Source organism: Pyrgilauda ruficollis, unplaced genomic scaffold (assembly GCF_017590135.1).
Source record: "Pyrgilauda ruficollis isolate IOZ18807 unplaced genomic scaffold, ASM1759013v1 scaffold244, whole genome shotgun sequence".
NCBI classification, from domain to species: Eukaryota; Metazoa; Chordata; class Aves; order Passeriformes; family Passeridae; genus Pyrgilauda; species Pyrgilauda ruficollis.
In genome coordinates this window covers 289821-308310 of record NW_024523756.1, presented here as the reverse complement: position 1 = coordinate 308310, position 18490 = coordinate 289821, and the positions used below count along the sequence as shown (strand labels likewise).

General features: G+C 58.3%; 2 protein-coding genes across 5 annotated transcripts in view; one reads left to right on the top strand and one right to left on the bottom strand.

Annotated features, from left to right (window-relative positions):
• Nucleotides 1–209: 209 nt before the first annotated feature.
• Nucleotides 210–18490, bottom strand: part of LOC121355135 (folate receptor gamma-like) — a 20325-nt gene continuing 2044 nt past the window's right edge. The window contains exons 1-5 of one of the 4 annotated variants that reach the window (XM_041470334.1): nt 4052–5529; nt 2877–3032; nt 1841–2029; nt 1250–1385; nt 210–1020 (exon numbers count right to left, since the gene is read on the bottom strand). In XM_041470334.1, the coding sequence (XP_041326268.1) occupies nt 500–1020; nt 1250–1385; nt 1841–2029; nt 2877–3020 (990 nt within the window). In that variant the 5' untranslated portion in view covers nt 3021–3032; nt 4052–5529 and the 3' untranslated portion in view covers nt 210–499. Of the gene's footprint in view, nt 1055–1249; nt 1386–1840; nt 2030–2876; nt 3110–4051; nt 5530–18490 lie in introns of those variants that run through there. The other 3 variants (XM_041470331.1, XM_041470333.1, XM_041470332.1) reach the window with 3 other exon arrangements.
• Nucleotides 16767–18490, top strand: part of LOC121355136 (hemoglobin subunit epsilon-like) — a 9805-nt gene continuing 8081 nt past the window's right edge. Inside the window, exon 1 of the mRNA XM_041470335.1 lies at nt 16767–16782. The gene's annotated coding sequence lies outside the window, so the exon portion shown is untranslated. The remainder of the gene's footprint in view (nt 16783–18490) is intronic.

Genomic DNA, 18490 nt, shown 5'->3' with positions numbered 1-18490 from the left:
GGCTCCAGGAGAGCTGCAGAGGGACTGGGGACAAGGCCTGCAGGGACAGGAGCCAGGGAATGGCTGCCAGTGCCAGAGGGCAGGGCTGGATGGGATCTGGGCAATGAGGAATTGTTCCCTGGCAGGGTGGGCAGGGGCTGGGATGGAATTCCCAGAGCAGCTGGGGCTGCCCCTGGATCCCTGGCAGTGCCCAAGGCCAGGCTGGACACTGGGGCTGGAGCAGCCTGGCACAGGGGAAGGTGTCCCTGCCATGGCACGAGAGTGGAAAGAAATGAGATTTGACATCTCTTCCAATCCAAACCATTTATAATTTTATGATCCTTCCTCCCCCCAGGCCAACTCCTCCATTTCCAGGCCCCACACCCACCAGCACCCCAGGACACTGCCCCTCCTCAGGATCATCCCACATCAGGACAACAAGGCTGATCCAGAGCCAGACTTTATTATCCCAGCCACCGCTCAGGGAGTCACAGCAGCCCAAAGCGCCTGGCACCAGAGCTCAGCCAGCCAGCCCACGGCCAGAGGAGGGAACAGATGTGCAGCAGCTCCCACACCCGAGCAGAGACTCACGGCTTGTCCCCCAGGGCAGAGCCAAGGAAATCCCTGTTCTGGTCAGCAGCCAGGAGCTGCTACCACGGTCCAACAACACAGCTGGTGCTGAGCACCAGGACAGGCAGGCTGAGCTGCTTGTGCCGGTTCCTCCAGAGGGGTCAGAGGGACCCCCCGGGCCGCAGCCCCTCGGGGGGCAGCAGCAGGGCCAGGGCCAGCAGCAGCAGCAGCAGGGCGCGGGGCAGGGCGCGCGCGGCGCGGTCGCTCTGCGGAGCCGCGGTGTGGGCCGGCGAGGATCTCCTCCTCCACGCGTAGTACTCGGCCACGGCCACGTTGGGGTTGCCCTGGGCAGGGTCGAACCACATCTGGATGCAGCGGCCGCTGCCCCGCGGCTCGGGGCTGTAGCTGAAGGAGCCGGACCAGATCTTCTCGCACAGGTCCCGGGCCCGGGGGAACACCTGCCTGAAGGGCCTGCACGCGGAGCCCCAGGGACAGCGGTTGGTTCCTGGGGACACGCACCCAGTGAGAGCACGGCCCTTCCCCGGCAGGGCCAGCTCACCTGCCCACGGCCACACCCGAGCCGGGCACTGGGGCTCGGCCAGCTGCCCGGCCACCCCGAGAGGGGACAGGGCTCCTGGCAGCAGCGGCACCGCCAGGGACCTGCCCGGGCCGTGAGGAAAGGCCCGCAGAGCCCACCCACCTGTGGCCCAGTTCCAGCCCTGGTGCCAGTTCTCCTTGCAGGTGAGGGCGTCCTTGCAGTCCTGCCACCACTGCTCGCAGTCCTCCCTGCACAGGGGCACGTGCAGGATCCTCTCCCGACGCCAGCTGCTGTCGGCCTGCAGGACACGGCGCCGCTCACGCGGGGCAGGGCCCCTGCGGGTCAAGGGCAGGGTCTGCCCCATCCCAGCTCCCCCCAGCCCCTCCGGGGGCCACAGCTGGTCCCAGAGGAGCCTCAGCCCCAGCACGGATGGGTCATGAAGAATTCCTTATTCTTCCATCAGTCAGAGGCCCGAAAAGTGATTGGAATCTTTCTACCCTGTGGGAAAAGCTGAGACAGCCTAGGTATTGAAGAGAAATCCTTCCCTGGCAGGGTGGCAGGCCCTGGCACAGGGTGCCCAGAGCAGCTGGGGCTGCCCCTGGATCCCTGGCAGTGCCCAAGGCCAGGCTGGACACTGGGGCTGGAGCAGCCTGGCACAGGGGAAGGTGTCCCTGCCATGGCAGGGTGGCACAGGACGAGTTTTAATGTCCCTCCCGACCCAAAGAGCTCCACGATTCCCTGCTCTGAGCCCACCTGCTCGATCCAGGGCCCCAGGTTGGGTGAGCACTCGTACAGGCACGTGTCCTGGATGAAGTGGCGCTTGCACTTGGGTGGCATCACCCCGCAGTGGTTCCAGTTGAAGTTGTAGAGGTAGGACTGGTCCTTGTGGGCCTCCAGGCTGGTGTTGGCCGTGCAGCAGGCGTTGTCCTTCCAGGGGGAGCACTGCAACACAGAGGGGACAGGCAGCAGCTCCGGGGGCACAGCCCACAGCCAGCACAGCACTTTGTCTTCTCCAGCAAACTCTGGTCACTTCGGCCTCAGGAGTGGGCTCTGCAGCAAGGCAGAGCTGGGGGAGCAGGAGATCAGCTCTGAGCAGCAATTGTGCCAGCCCAAGGGACAGAAACAAACCCCCTTCCTCCACTGAGGGGCTGGGGCAGAGCAAGGAGGGTGTTCCACACTGAGGGAGCAGAGGACAGCCTTCCTCCCCTTCCTCCTCTTCCTCCCCTTCCTTCCTCCCCATCCTCCCTCCACATCCTCTCCTTCCTCCCCTTCTTCCCCCTCCTCCCCTTACTTCCCTTCCTCCTCTTCCTCCCCTTCCTTCCTCCCCATCCTCCCCTTCCTCCTCCTCCTCTCCCTGCTGTGCTCTGGGGTACCGAGCTCAGGGGGGATAAAGAGGGTGGCACTGAGCTGGCAGACCCCCAGTGCCCCTGCCCGTACCCGGCCACCAGCTGAAGGAGGCAGCACACACTCGGATCTCAGAGCCAGCCCGGCTCCAGCCCCGGGCGAGGCTGCCCGAGCCCCCAGCAGCCCCGGTGTGCAGGTACCCGGCCAGGTGTGCCAGGTGTGCCAGGCAGGTGTGCCAGCCGGGTGTGCCAGGCAGGTGTGCCAGCCGGGTGTGCCAGCCGGGTGTGCCAGCCAGGTGTGCCAACTGGGTGTGCCAGGCAGGTGTGCCAGGCGGGTGTGCCAGCCGGGTGTGCCAGCCCCTACCTGCTCGGAGCAGGTACCCGGCCGGGTGTGCCAGCCCAGTGTGCCAGCCCAGGTGTGCCAGCCCAGCCCAGCCCAGCCCTACCTGCTCGTAGAGCTTGCCCTCGGGGCCCGGCTGGCTCTTGTGGTGTTTGGCATCCATGCAGATGTTCAGCAGCGGGTCCTTCCCCGCCTCGGCAGCCAGCGGCACCAGAGCCACCGCCAGAGCCACCGCCAGCGCCACTGCCATCCCGGGAACCGGCTGGGAGAGAGGGGACAGAGAGGGGACAGCGCTGGGAGAGAGGGGACAGAGAGGGGACAGCGCTGGGAGAGAGGGGACAGAGAGGGGACAGCGCTGGGAGAGAGGGGACAGAGAGGGGACAGCGCTGGGAGAGAGGGGACAGAGAGGGGACAGCGCTGGGAGAGAGGGGACAGAGAGGGGACAGCGCTGGGAGAGGGGACAGAGAGAGGAAAGAGCTGGGCAGAGACAGGACAGAGATGGGCAGAGGGGACAGCCCAGCAGAGGGGACAGCCCAGGAGAGGGGACAGGGCTGGACAGAGGCGAGGGAGGTGCTGTGAGCCGGGCACTCCCCACAGCTGGCAGCTCCTCCAGGAGCAATAACACAACACATCCTGATGGCACCAAGGACACGGGGCAGCCCCCAGCAGGCTGCAAGGCCAGGCACCGCTATCAGCAGGACAGAGGGGACAGGGCTGGGCAGAGGGGACAGCCCAGGAGAGGGGACAGGGCTGGACAGAGGGGACAGGGCTGGGCAGAGGGGACAGCCCAGGAGAGGGGACAGGGCTGGACAGAGGGGACAGGGCTGGGCAGAGGGGACAGCCCAGGAGAGGGGACAGGGCTGGGCAGGGGGGACAGTCCAGGAGAGGGGACAGGGCTGGGCAGAGGGGACAGGGCTGGGCAGAGGGGACAGCCCAGGAGAGGGGACAGGGCTGGGCAGAGGGGACAGGGCTGGGCAGAGGGGACAGGGCTGGGCAGAGGGGACAGCCCAGGAGAGGGGACAGGGCTGGGCAGCAGCGAGGGAGGTGCTGTGAGCCGGGCACTCCCCACAGCTGGCAGCTCCTCCAGGAGCAATAACACAACACATCCTGATGGCACCAAGGACACGGGGCAGCCCCCAGCAGGCTGCAAGGCCAGGCACCGCTATCAGCAGGACAAACAGCCCGGAGAGCTCGGGATGAGGAGGGGAGCTCTGGGACACCCGCTCCCTGCGGGGTCCTTCTGCCACCCCACTGCCCAGAGAGAAGCTGCCAGCCCCAGACCTCGTGCAGGGGGAGTCCGGGGATGTCTCTCCTGAGCGTTCAGAGGGGCAGGGAATGCACCAGACACAGCACCTGGTGAGGGCCAGGAGCTGCAGGAGGCCCATGGTGACTTCAGGACTATGCTAAGACAGGAAAACATTTTATTTATCTGCATCTGAGACTTGGAAACCCGCTCCTGAGGTCTCCAGTGGAGAGCTGAATCATCAAAGAATCACAGAAGGCTGGAAGGAATCTTAAAGCCCATCTCATTCCACCCCTGCCATGGGCAGGGTCACCTCCCACCATCCCAGGGTGCTCCAGCCTGGTCTCATTTCAGCAATTAAAGACATTTCACACATCGTGCCTTGGCCTCCTCTGCCTGCCTAGGGGCTGCGACAAATTTTATAGTCATTTCCTAAAAAAAACCAAAAACCAACCCCAAACCAATCAGCCAACATCAAGCCTTAACCAAGAAAATTCCTTCCTATTCCTTGTTGACACAGCACAAAGGCCTGAACCAGACACATTGTAAAAAGAATTTTGCAAACCACAGAAGCAAGACAGAGCATTTACAGCATTAAAATAGCACAAAATACCCCAGAAAAAGCAGCTACAGGCCTGAGGAGACAGACACAGAAACCTTAGATCTAGGAAGTTGCTAACTTCCATAATAATTACATTTATGCCCCCAAATCAGTGTCAACCTTTCCAGCCCGGAAAGCCTGTACCCTCTCTCCAGCACTCACAAGCAGCTCAGCAGCTTCCTGGGGCAGCTTTAAGGGCAAGCTGCTGGCACAGGTGCTGGCCCTGAGGAGGAACTTCCCCCTCTCTTCAGGGAGCTGCGGCTCGTGCCAGTGTTTGGCAGCACAGGGGACAATGTTTGGGTGACAGCCTGGGAGAAATCCAGTGTTTCCTTCCCAGAGCAGGTGTGTGCTCAGCCTGGCCCTTCCCCACAAGCCGTCCTTCGTCCCCTCGCTGGGATCTGCCCTTTGCACGAGGCAGAGAGCCCAGGAGGGGCTGACCCAGGGCTGACCCAGTGGAACAAGTCGTGGAATAAATGCAAAAGGCAGCAAATGACACACAGGCTGCTGCCTCAGAATGAAAATAACAACTCCCACCACAAACCCGAAGTGCAGGTGCTGAGGGGGAGCAATGCATCTCCTTGGAACACCTGAGCACATCCACCGGTGCTGAGAGCTTCACCAGAGCCCGTGGAAAGCTGTGCCCTCAGCAGAGTCTTCCTCCTGGAGCAGCTCTGGGGGCTGATTTGCTCTTTTCTTCACTCACATCACTGCTGTCTCTGTGATGAATCACTTGCCTGAGGAGCCAATCCTTCTAAATTCCATGTGTGAGCACTTTAGGCTGTGGGAGACCCTGCTCTGGCAATCACAGAATCCCTGAGGCTGGAAGAGACCTCCCCACCTTGTCCCCAGCCCAGAGCACTCAGTGCCACCCCCAGGGGACACCTGCAGGGATGGGCACTGCAAAGCTCCCTGGGCAGCCCCTGCCGAGGCCTGAGCACCCTTTCCATGGGTAAATTCCTGCTGCTGTCCCAGCTGAGCCTGCCCTGGGACCAATCCCTCTGCTCCTGTCCCTGTTCCCTGGAGCAGAGCCCAAAGCTGTCCCCTCCTGGCAGGTAGAAAACAGCTTTGTGCTTGTGCCCCCTCACACTGGAGATGTCCCTGAGCAGATCTCCCCCACCCCTGCTGCCTCCACCAGCAGAGTTTTGCCCCTCGAGGCTCAGGATTGTGGCAGTTTCAGACGCCCTGCACCGTCCTGGCCACGTTTCCTGCTCCTTGCCAGGGAATTTCTAATATCTGGTTTGTTTTTGGAACTGCTGATCACTGAACTGTGTTGTAACATTGTCAGAGCAGTGACAGCTTGTTCCTGAGAGATAATTGTCAGCCACCAGCCTGTCATCTTCCATCTGACGTGTTCTCCCCAGTGCATCACTGTGTGTTCATCTCAGCAGCTTTTCCTTTGAAATCTGTTGTTCTATTGTTCCGTGACTCAGCCGTGCCAGGTGTCACATCCCACTCTTGTGTAGAAGGGAGCACCCAGGAGCCATAGGTGCCCATGGTCACAAAGGAATGGCAAAAGCCAGAAGGGTCCCAAAAACAAAGCTCACCAGGTTTTATTGGCCAGCTCCACACTTGGTGTGAAAATGGATGCATGCTTTGCCCCTACGTTGTAATTGTCAGAGAAATAAAAGAGTGAAATGAAAGAGGGAGGCAGGAAAGTGTGAAAGAGAGATTGGGTAGGAAAGGAGATCACCAGTCCTGGCTCCAGCACTGATCCAAGCAGGGCGGTCCTGGGGCCCTGCCCGGGTGTGGGGACACTTTTTGTAGGAAAGATTCCCCACCCTGGCACCCAGCTTCCTGCTCTTCGTGTGAGCACGCGCAGTCTGCTCTTCTGGGCCTTTCTGGAAACGGCTCCAGGGGCTCTGGGGGCCTCTTGGTGGATCCCTCTCTGCTGGATCTCTCTCAGTCAGCAGCTGATGCCCCTCCTGGCCCCAGTGCTGTCCTTTGTCTTGTTTGGTCACCAGGGACCAGCACAGGGAAGTTTGCCCCAGGACGGGGCTGCCCCAGGAGGGCACTGCCCCTTCCTGGACACATCCTGCCCTAATCCTGGCTTAACCTCCTTGCTCCAGTGGACATCAGGAATGTGAGGCACAGCAATGCTTTTACTCCTTCCTGCCCAGGATTCTGCACCAGGGACCTTTTCAGATTTTTACAGCTGGTCCTGGAGCCATTTGGTGTCGTCACACGCTTCGTTGACTTGATGTTTGCCCAGACATCATTTGCTGAAAAGCAGAAATCATAGAATCAAAGGAGTGTTTGGTTGGGAGGGACATTAAAGCTCATCCAGTTCCAGCTCCTGCATGGGCATGGACAGCTTCCACTATCCCAGTTTGCTCCCAGCCCTGTCAGCCTGGCCCGGAACACTCCCATGGATGGAGCTTGTCCATTTACCTGTGGTTCAGCCCTGAGTTACATTTCCTGTGACCTTTCCCTGCACAGACACTGTGTTCACAGGTGTGCAGATCCCCTCATCTCTCCAAGAAACTTTCCAGGTTGTCCCATGTGAATGCCCAGACCTTGTCCTTGTGCATGGGATGATGCAGAACATAGGGAATGTCTCCCTGTTGTCCTGCCTGTATCCCTGCACACACCCTTTACCTAAATATGCTGCATTTTCCCACACCAGACACTCATTCTTTGCTCTCTTTGTCCCTCCAAGTCACTTTTGTCCCTCTCTGAGTTTGCATTTCCTTAAGTGAGCGCTCCAGAGCTGTTTGTAGCCACGGGGTCTCCAGCAGCAGCCGTGCCCATCCCTCACTGCCTGGTGCCCCTCTGCTGGAGGCCCTGCCGTCGTGGTGGGCATTTCCCTGCACTACCTCAGTGTGTTGGAGCCTTGAATCTCTGCCCTGAGCACAGAGTTCTGCTGCTGTCCGTGTCCCATCAAAGGCACGTTTGCACCAGGCAGTGAGGAGCAAAGAGCCATCATCCCAAGGAAAGCTGGTGAAAACAAACCCACAGGACAAGTCCACAGGGCAAAGCTGGCACGGCTCAGTTCCCTGAGACCTTGCAAATTCAGTACAAAGCCCACGGCCAGCAGTGGCCATGCTCTGGGCTGTGGGTGCAGGACCTGGGTCACAGCTCTCAGCCAGGCTGGGCACAGAACCACGGAAAGACGGAAGGGCGGCGAGTTAGGAGGGGTCTTGGGCCTTCAAAGAGACAGGAGCAGTTGTTGGTTGGTGTAAGGTTGTTTACTTCATTAATACATCAGCCTCGAAGGCAAAGAGCTCAGAGTATTAAAGTGCATGCTAAAAAAAGCTAAAAGCTTTCTGGCACAGAATCCTAATGTTTAGAAGCAGCAGCAGCAGCAGAAGCTACTGCTACCTCTTTTGCATCCCAGCACAGGGGGATTTTATTCATAAATCATATAATCAGCTAAAAACACGATCCTAAAACATTCTTCCTACACCTATCCTGGCTTAATTCTAGTGTGTGAAAGCAGTGTCAGTTCTTACCCAGAACCTACACACAGAGTTCTATCTGTTCACACAAATGGTTCTATCTGGTCACACAAATGGTTCTATCTCTTCTATCTATCCTGGCAAGCAATGTTCTGCTATGTTTTCCTTATGTCTGGAGCTAAGTTAATTTTGTGCAAGGTATCACTACTGAACTTCAAACTAGGCTTTAGGGTATTTTACTGCTACCACAGTCTCTTAAGATATATTTCTACTTACTTAAAACCAAAACTTGCACTCCTGCTTCATGTCTGTGAGGCTTAATATATTTCAGTTTCTCTGAAGGTTCTAGTTCAATCCCTGCATTTCTTTCTGTCTCTGAGGGACTCAGAGAGGCTTTTATTTCATGTTTTCTAACAGAAGGGTTTGGGTTGGGAGGGACCTTAAAACCCATCGGGTTCCACCCCTGCCACAGGCAGGGACACCTTCCACTAGAAGAAAATAAAGCTCCAGAGAAGAAAGACATCTGTTCAGTCTCTGTGTCAGAGGGACTCCCAGCTGGCAGGGGGAGGGTGTTTCCCTGAGGATTTTGGTGGTGGCAGTTCCCGTGGGAGGCTGAAAGCCTCAAGGCTGCCGGAGGGGCTGAGGGTGGCACTGCAGCCTGGGACAGCTGGGCACTGATCACTCCCTGCCATGGAAACGCGTCCTGGGCTCGAGATGGGAGGCTGCTTGGAAAGTCAATCCCGCAGAATTCAAACACCCAGCTGAGTCACAGCAGCTCCTTGCTATCATTAACCAATCTGAGCAGGAATAAACCAGTGCCTGAGGACAGACTGTGCTGTGGCTTTGGGCCTGAGCAGACCCGTGCCACAGATTTTGGGTTCAATTTCATTACAATCGGTGCTTTTATTCCAGATGAGGACTACCTGACCAGACAGGAGAACTGGAGAAGGGCCTGGGTGGTGGTGGGTGCCAGTGAGCCCAGGTCACCAGGAGACCTTGCAGGAAGGTGCTGATCCCTGGCAGTGGGGCTCTCAGGCTGGGCAGGGCTGGGCACACCGGGCAGGGCTGGGCACAGCGGGCAGGGCTGGGCAGGGCTGGGCAGGCTCTGGGACACGGCTGGGTGTCCCAGTCCAGCACAGTGATGGGCTGCAGGTGCTGCACGGGCTGGGGGGGTTATTTCCAATCCCCCTGCTTTTCCACAAACCAATCAGCAATGCTTTAGCGTGCACTACCATTGTGATAACAATTTTGAGATTTAATGTTAAAAAAAGTTCTCACTGGCCTGCCACTGCACAGATTCTCATTCCACTCAATTAAAACTTCTATATTTACTGTATAGAATGATGCCCCAGGCTACTTTCACCATCAAGGAAATTACCAGAAACCACAGGGAATATAGCAACAGATCCCCATTTTTTAAGAGAAACCTCCAAAGAAACCAAACAAGCTTAATAAATAGTAGCACCCACCATCTCCCCATGTAGAAATCTTGGCAGGGAAAATGCCCAGAAAAGGCCGAGGTGTTCTTTCAGAACTCATATACTTGACAAGATATTCAATACTTGACAAGATGTATTCCATGCACAATTTCTCCACCACTGAGGAGCAGGGCCTTGAACACCTGCACCTCCCACACCTGTGCTGAGCTAATCCCCAGTATTGCAGTAATCAGCCTCACAGATTCACAAATTAGTGAAAAATTATTCTCCCACTGCTGACAGTCTCATGGCCAACATCTGCTTCTAGTCCCATTGTCACGACTCCAGTTGTGTACAGAGCAAAAATCGGGTCAGTCCTGCACCACCAGAAAGCTGCAGGAAGCCAAATGTGACCCCACAGTCATGGCATGAGCTGGGCTGGAGCTGGGGGCCTGTGCTGGTGGCTCACAGGGGTGGTGGGGCCACACAGCTCAGAACGACAGCAGAAATTATGTTAAAATTGAAGGGCAAGCTCATCACCTGGTGCCAGCTGGAATCACTGCACAGACATGGGTGACAAAATTCCACCTGAGAGTTGTGAATTCTCACAATGATCAGAGCCTCAGGCTGGGCCAGGGCAGGCTCAGCTGGGACAGCAGCAGGAATTTGCCCATGGAAAGGGTGCTCAGGCCTTGGCAGGGGCTGCCCAGGGAGCTTTGCAGTGCCCATCCCTGCAGGTGTCCCCTGGGGGTGGCACGGAGTGCTCTGGGCTGGGGACAAGGTGGCCATGGGGCACAGCTGGCACTGCCTGGGCTGGGAGGGCTGTGCCAGCACCAGGGATTTGGGGATTCTATTCTACAATTCTCTGATTCTGTGGTCTTTAGGGTCCCTTCCAATCCAAAGCATTCCATGAATCCATGGCTCTGTGTATGCCATTTTTATGGTCAGATGTGGAGTTGTGCTTTGCACACTTTGTGGGGTTAATTTGGAGAAATGCCCATACCCTGAGTGATGTCACTGCATAAATATTTGAACCAAACACAATTTCCTCTATTGATTTCCCTCTCACAAAAAGGTCTAATGGAGAACGAGGCTGTGCCTGCTTTCTTTGCTAAAAAAAGAATGAATAAATACCTCAATAAAGTCTAAAATATTCTATAGCAGAGGGCTGGATATCCACGCTATTGTGCCAGGGATATCAGCAATTTCCATCAGTTAATTAGGGAGCAGAGCCCACAGGGATCACAGGGATCAGGCAGGGGTTATCAGTGAGAACAGTTATTCTTGTGGGCACAAAGGGGAGTTAAAGATTAACCAGAAAAGCAAATGCAGCTCTCAGAGATTGGCAGCTTTAAGGACCAGGTCTGTGGGTCTGCAGAGGAGCTGACAAGGGAGGGAGGTCCCACCTCGTGGTGGGATTCCTGATGCATCATCCCAGACAGACTGGGTAAGCTGTGAGACCCACCACGAGGTGGGTTTGCCATAGGGCCACCTGGGGCTCCCAGGCACAAATGTAGAGAATCATGGAATCAGGAAGTGGTTTGGATGGCGGGGACCTTAAGGATCATCTCCTTCCACCCCTGCCATGGCAGGGACACCTTCCACTGTCCCAGGCTCCTCCAGCCCCAGTGTCCAACCTGGCCTTGGGCACTGCCAGGGATCCAGGGGCACAGGGATTCCCAGCCCCAGCTGCTCTGGGAATTCCATCCTAGCCCCTTCCCACCTGCCAGGGAACAGTTCCTCATTCCCAAGATCCCATCCAGCCCAGCCCTCTGGCAGTGGGAGCCATTCCCCCTTGTCCTGTCACTCCAGGCACTTGTAAATAGTTTTTCTCTATCTTAGAGGTCTTTTGCCACTTCAGTGATCTTGTGATCCTTGGCGCAGGCTGAGGCCACAGAGTGATGGGGGCAGCAGGGACTGGAGCACCCCTCATCCCCATCCACATCTGCATCCCACCCCCGTTATCCTGCATCCACATCTGCATCCCATCTCCCTCATCCTGCATCCCCACCCACATCTGCATCCCACCTCCCTTATCCTGCATCCACATCTGCATCCCATTTCCCTCATTCTGCATCCCCATCCACATCTGCATCCACATCTGCATCCCACCTCCCTTATCCTGCATCCACATCTGCATCCCATCTCCCTCATCCTGCATCCCCATCCACATCTGCTTCCACATCTGCATCCCATCTCCTTCATCCTGCATCCCACCTCCCTCATCCTGCATCCACACTCACCTCCTGCATTTGCATTTTCCACATCCCCACCTGCCTCTTGCATCCTGCAGTTGCCTCCTGCCCCTGGATTCTGCATCTCATCCCATCTCCTGACTCTACATCTGCCTCTCTCACCCTGCATCCACATCCTGTATCCACATCCCACATTCCACATTTCACATCCTGCGTCCTGCATCCACATCCCGCATCCCACATCCCACATCCCGCATTCCACCACATTCCACATTTCACATCCTGCGTCCTGCATCCACATCCCTCATCCCACATTTCACATCCCGCATCCCACATTTCACATCCCGCATTCCACATTCCACATCCCGCATCCCGCATCCCGCATCCCGCATCCCGCATCCCACATCCCATATCCCACATCCTGCATTTCACATCTGATATCCCACATTCCTCTTCCCTATCCGCACCCCACACCTGATCCCCATCCCACAATCTGATCCCCACACCCCGCTCCCCACCCACAGCCCGATGCCGCTCGGCGCCCCCGGCCCGGCCCCGCCGCCCCGCTCGGGCCGCAGCCCCGGCAGAGGGAGGCATCGAGCCGCGCTCCGCCGCTCGCCCCGCGGGCCGCGCTCCGCCGCTCCCGGCACAGCGCAGGGGGCTCTGCCCAGGGGACCCCGGCCCCGCACCTTCCCTCGCAGGGGCAGACGGCACCCGGCTCTGCCCGTGCGGGTGTCCTCGGGCTCCCCAGTTACCCTCAGGGCTCCCAGTTACCTTCGGGGCTCCCAGTTATCCTCTGGGCTCCCCAGTTACTCTCCAGACTCCCCAGTTGCCCCGCGGGCTCCCACTTACCCTCGGGGCTCCCAGTTACCCACGGAGCTCCCATTACCCTCTGGGATCACCAGTTACTCTTCAGACTCCCCAGTTACCCTCTTGGGCTCCCCAGTTTCCCTCGGGACTCCCCATTACTCTTGGGCTCCCAGTAACCCTCGGGGCTCCCCAGTTACCCTCGGGCCTCCCAGTTGCTCTCTGGGCTCCCAGTTACCCTCGGGGCTCCCCATTACTCTTGGGGTTCCCATTACCCTCGGGGCTCCCAGCTGCCCAGGAGGGCTCCTGCCGAGGCAGAGGGGCTCAGCAGCCGGGTCTCTTGAGCACCAGCACGGGAGATGTTGCTCCAGGAGCTCGGGCTGCCCCAGCCTGGCCAGGCGCAGGTGCCTGCGGAGGGGTTTGGGCACAAGGAAAACCCACAGCGTGTCTCCTCAATGCCAGAGCCAGGGGCTGTCCGGGGACCCAAGGGCTCTCCTCTGGGTTTGTCTCACTCCTTTTTGAGCCTGGGGAAGCCTCTGCCACCCACGGCGTGTCCCAAAGCTCCTTCCCACGGGACGGGGTCTGAGGGGGAGGACAGGGGGTCTCACCTGTGGACAGGGCTCTGCCAGGATCTCCGGGCAGAGATTGTCAGAGAAGTGGCACTTGGGGACATGGAACTGGCAGTGCAGGGGGCTGGAATGAGATGGCCTTTAAGGTCCCTTCCAACCCAAAGCTGTCCGTGATTCTGTGATTCCCAGTCCAAACGGGCCAGCTGAAGAGGCTGAGCTGCAGCATGCCCAGCAGCCTAATTAGTGCCTGCTAATTGTGGGATGACAGTTGTTTCCTACTGGACCGTTGTTTCCAGTGTGCTGGTGGTTCAGCCTGAGCCAGGCAGAACGCTCCAGGTGAAGCAGAGACAAAAGCAGGGAGGACAGAACTTGTGTAATTTTAAAGAGAAACCGCCTGATTTCTGGTTACAGGCTGAGCCCAAAAGCCAGGGTTCCGTAAAGGTCCCTTGGCAAACCCGGGAGCTGCTCCTGTGTCAGCTCCTGTTTGGGACCCCAGCCCAGGTGTGCAGGGTCACCCTGCCAGGCCCAGACCCCTCTCCTGCTGTGACCCCCATCCAGCCCCTCACACACATGGGATCAAGCCCGGATGGCCAGGGATCACTGACTGCCTAGGGCCTGGTGGCCAAAGGATGTCCCCAAGAGCTGTGCATGTCCCCAGAGCCACCACAGCAGCAGTGCCCACGGGGGCATGGCCTGCAGCACCAGCCCTGCTGCTCCTCAGGGATGGCCCGGGCAGGACATGGCCCTCACACGCCTGGTTCCATGGAGGATGGCAGGACACGGCCCTCACCCGCCTGGTTCCATGGAGGATGGCAGGACACGGCCCTCACACGCCTGGTTCCATGGAGGATGGCAGGACACGGCCCTCACGCACCTGGTTCCATGGAGGATGGCAGGACACGGCCCTCACATGCCTGGTTCCATGGAGGATGGCAGGACACGGCCCTCACATGCCTGGTTCCATGGAGGATGGCAGGACACGGCCCTCACCCCCCTGGTTCCATGGAGGATGGCAGGACACGGCCCTCACACGCCTGGTTCCATGGAGGATGGCAGGACACGGCCCTCACCCGCCTGGTTCCATGGAGGATGGCAGGACACGGCCCTCACCCGCCTGGTTCCATGGAGGATGGCAGGACATGGCCCTCACACGCCTGGTTCCATGGAGGTGGGCACTCTGCAGCCCCAGAGCAGAGAGGAGCCGGTGCAGAGCCATGCCCAGGCCCTGGCCCCACTGCCCACTCTCCAGCTCCAGAAATGGGGCTTTCCACGCCTGCTCCTCCCCAGCCATCCTGGTTCCCTGCAGGGCTGACCCAGGCCTGCACAGAGCTGATAGTTTTAACGTGGGGGAAGGCTCTCCCATCCTCCACAAGCTCTCCAACAACCATCCCCACATCACACAGAGAGGAAGGAGGAGGAGAAAGTCATCTTTAGGCAGCAGCACCTGACATGGCCAGTGCGAGCAGTGCAGCGTCCACCCCGAGAGACAGGAGCTGCCAGAGTTCACCTCTGCCTGCCCCGAACCTCTGTGTGCCCCATCTCTGTCCTCCCTGGCCCCAGCTCTGCACAGCCCGTGCTGGATGCTCAGGGGGGCTGGGGAAGTGCCTTATCTCAGCACCTTTTGTGCCACACAGCAGCAGCTGGGGCAGGGCTGGGCTCTGCTGAGCCGGGCAGGGCACAGCTGGGGCCGGCGGGTGCAACCTCAAATCACAGAGTTATTTACTGGGTTCCTAGCAGGGATGGACAAACTGGGCAGGGAGGAGGTTCCCTGGGGCACTGGGCCTGGGACAGTGCAGAACAAGGAGGTTTGGGGCAGGGGTTTTCGGGGACAGGGGTGCAGGTGGCTCCCACACCTGGAAGCTGCAAACCCTGGGGAGCAGCTGCCCCGTGGCTGCAGCCTCGTGCTTGGGGCACCTCTGGAACTGTAAAGTGAGCCTTGGAGGGCAGGGGCAGCTCACCCCCCAGCTCTGCTCTGCTCCCTCTGCCTCTCACCACACCAGGACCCCACCTAGGTTTTACCTCTGAGGGTGGAGAAATCCCGAATCAGCAGAGCTCAGCACCAAACCCGGCCTGGTGGAAAACCCACAGCCAAGACTAGGGATGGGCTTGGAGCAGCCAAACGCCAGCACCTCTGCTGGAAACCCCGGGCACTGATGGGAGCAGCAGGGTCTCACGCCAGGGCGGGGGTTCTGGGAGAACAAACTGGGTCTGCCCCAGTCACTCTTGCTGTTCTTCCCTCCCTGCTTTAAGCCGTGCCTCAGTTTCCCTGCCTGAAAAAGTGGATTTGCTGTTGTTTGTGTCAAGAAAAAATTGGTTGGTCCTTTTGCCTCATCCTGTGGTTCTGTAGGTCCTTTTGCATCCCCCAAAGGTCTGTGGTCCCCTGGGCATGAACCAGCAGAGGCTGCCCCAGGAAGCTGCCACATTCCAAGCAGAAAGGAAAAGGCATTTCCTGGGGAAGTGCTGCTGCCTCCAGACCCCCTCTCAGGGCCTGTTTGGAAGGGACTTGTGAAAAACACAAGCTCCTGGGGCCACAGGAGATCCTGGGTGAATTTTGTGCCTTTGAATCCATGGAGCTCAGTCTGGACAGCTTCGTGCTTCCCAACACAACCATCTGTGCTGTGGGTCACCCTGACCCACACGGACCCAAAAGCTGCCCAGTCCCAGGGGAGGAGGCTGGGTTGGGAGCACAGCAGGAGCTTGGCTGGAGCACAGCTGGCTCAGCACCCATCTCCCTGGCCTGGGGCTGGCTTGTTCAGGGGGACACTGCACCCCCACCCCCAAAGTGGCTGGGCATCACTGCCCAGTCAGAACATCCAGGCTGGACAGGGCTTGGAGCAGCCTGGGACAGTTGAAGGTGTCCCTGTCCATGGCAGGGGGGTAGAAATGGATGAGCTTTAAGGTCCCTTCCAACCCAAACCAGTCTGGGATGCCATGATGCTAAGATTCTAATGAAAGAATTCGAAACATTTTAAGGAATTCTATTCATTCTGAGGATGAATTATCTTGCTGTGTCCCTGGCTAGAAGCAGGACATGGGACAGCAAACATGCCCCTGTCCTGAAGGGGATCTGCCCCTGCCATGAGCATTTCATGGCATTTCTGGAGAGCAGCCACTCTGCTTTGTGCCTCAGTTTCCCCAAGGGAGCCCTGCCTGTGGCCAGCATGGGGGGAGCAGGGGAGGAGGAGGACAAGGTGTGAAATTCCCTATCTTAGGGGAACAGGAAAGTTTTCAGCAGCAGCTGGCACGTTCCGTACACCCTGTCCCCAATGTGCAGCAGGGCAGCAGAAGGGGGATGGAGAAGAGGGGCTGGATCTCAGGATGTGTCCCACCATCCCTTTGGGAATGCAGAGCTCCTGAGCCTGCCACGGACTCTGCCCCACAGACAGAGGAGGGTCCTGAGCCCCTTGCTGACACAGGAGTCAGCCAGCCCATGCTGGGGACTCCAGAGCTGCCTTCCTGGTTCTGCTAAGAAAAATAAATAATCAATTAAAAAAGCTGTCTGTTTTCCCGTGGCTGCCCCTCTGGCTCAGCAGAAATGTTTTCTGCTGTGTCAGAGTCTGACTCAGCAGAAAGGGGACACTGCCCTGGGGCCAGGGGCTTATCACTGCCCACAAGGCTCCTGTTTGTGCCACCCCAGTTATCACCCCTGAGCACGGCCAGGCTGGGGCCAGCAGCGTGACTCAGCACCCTGAGCCTGTGCAAACTCATCCCACCAGTCTGTGATGGGAGAGCCCATAAACATCCCATAAACTGCAGAGAAAGGGCTCCAGTCCTGGGCATGGGGGTGAGACCCCTCACCTTGACCCCAACTCTGACCCTGGTCCCGATCCTGATCCTGGTCCTGATCCTGACCCTGGTCCTGACACTGACCCTGGTCCTGGCACAGATCCTGGTCCTGATTCTGACCCTGGAACTGATCCTGACCCTGGTCCTGATCCTGACCCTGGTCCCAATCCTGACTCTGGTCCTGACACTGATCCTGGTCCTGATCCTGACCCTGATCCCGATCCTGACCCAGCTCTCAGAGCCCCCTTTCTGCCTGGGTGTGTGAAGAGGAGCCTCAAACAGCAGCATGCCCTGGGCTGGGTGTAACGGGGTCTGTGGGACGTGCCCTGAGCCCACCCCAGCTCAGCTGCTGTTTGGGGCTCCCTGGTTCTGCTCAGTGCTGGTGCAGGGCAGAGCTGAGCAGAATGAGTGATGGAGCTCAGGAGCACAGCTGGCTCAGCACCCATCTCCCTGGCCTGGGGCTGGCTTGTTCAGGGGGACACTGCACCCCCACCCCCAAAGTGGCTGGGCATCACTGCCCAGTCAGACCGTCCAGGCTGGACAGGGCTTGGAGCAGCCTGGGACAGTTGAAGGTGTCCCTGTCCATGGCAGGGGGGTAGAAATGGATGAGCTTTAAGGTCCCTTCCAACCCAAACCAGTCTGGGATGCCATGATGCTAAGATTCTAATGAAAGAATTCGAAACATTTTAAGGAATTCTATTCATTCTGAGGATGAATTATCTTGCTGTGTCCCTGGCTAGAAGCAGGACATGGGACAGCAAACATGCCCCTGTCCTGAAGGGGATCTGCCCCTGCCATGAGCATTTCATGGCATTTCTGGAGAGCAGCCACTCTGCTTTGTGCCTCAGTTTCCCCAAGGGAGCCCTGCCTGTGGCCAGCACGGGGGGAGCAGGGAAGGAGGAGGACAAGGTGTGAAATTCCCTATCTTAGGGGAACAGGAAAGTTTTCAGCAGCAGCTGGCACGTTCCGTACACCCTGTCCCCAATGTGCAGCAGGGCAGCAGAAGGGGGATGGAGAAGAGGGGCTGGATCTCAGGATGTGTCCCACCATCCCTTTGGGAATGTAGAGCTCCTAAGCCTGCCACGGGCTCTGCCCCACAGACAGAGGAGGGTCCTGAGCCCCTTGCTGACACAGGAGTCAGCAGCCCGTGCTGGGGACTCCAGAGCTGCCTTCCTGGTTCTGCTAAGAAAAATAAATAATCAATTAAAAAAGCTGTCTGTTTTCCCGTGGCTGCCCCTCTGGCTCAGCAGAAATGTTTTCTGCTGTGTCAGAGTCTGACTCAGCAGAAAGGGGACACTGCCCTGGGGCCAGGGGCTTATCACTGCCCACAAGGCTCCTGTTTGTGCCACCCCAGTTATCACCCCTGAGCACGGCCAGGCTGGGGCCAGCAGCGTGACTCAGCACCCTGAGCCTGTGCAAACTCATCCCACCAGTCTGTGATGGGAGAGCCCATAAACATCCCATAAACTGCAGAGAAAGGGCTCCAGTCCTGGGCATGGGGGTGAGACCCCTCACCTTGACCCCAACTCTGACCCTGGTCCCGACCCTGGTCCCGATCCTGATCCTGGTCCTGATCCTGGCCCTGGTCCTGACCCTAGTCCTGGCACAGATCCTGGTCCTGATTCTGACCCTGGAACTGATCCTGACCCTGGTCCTGATCCTGACCCTGGTCCCAATCCTGACTCTGGTCCTGACACTGATCCTGG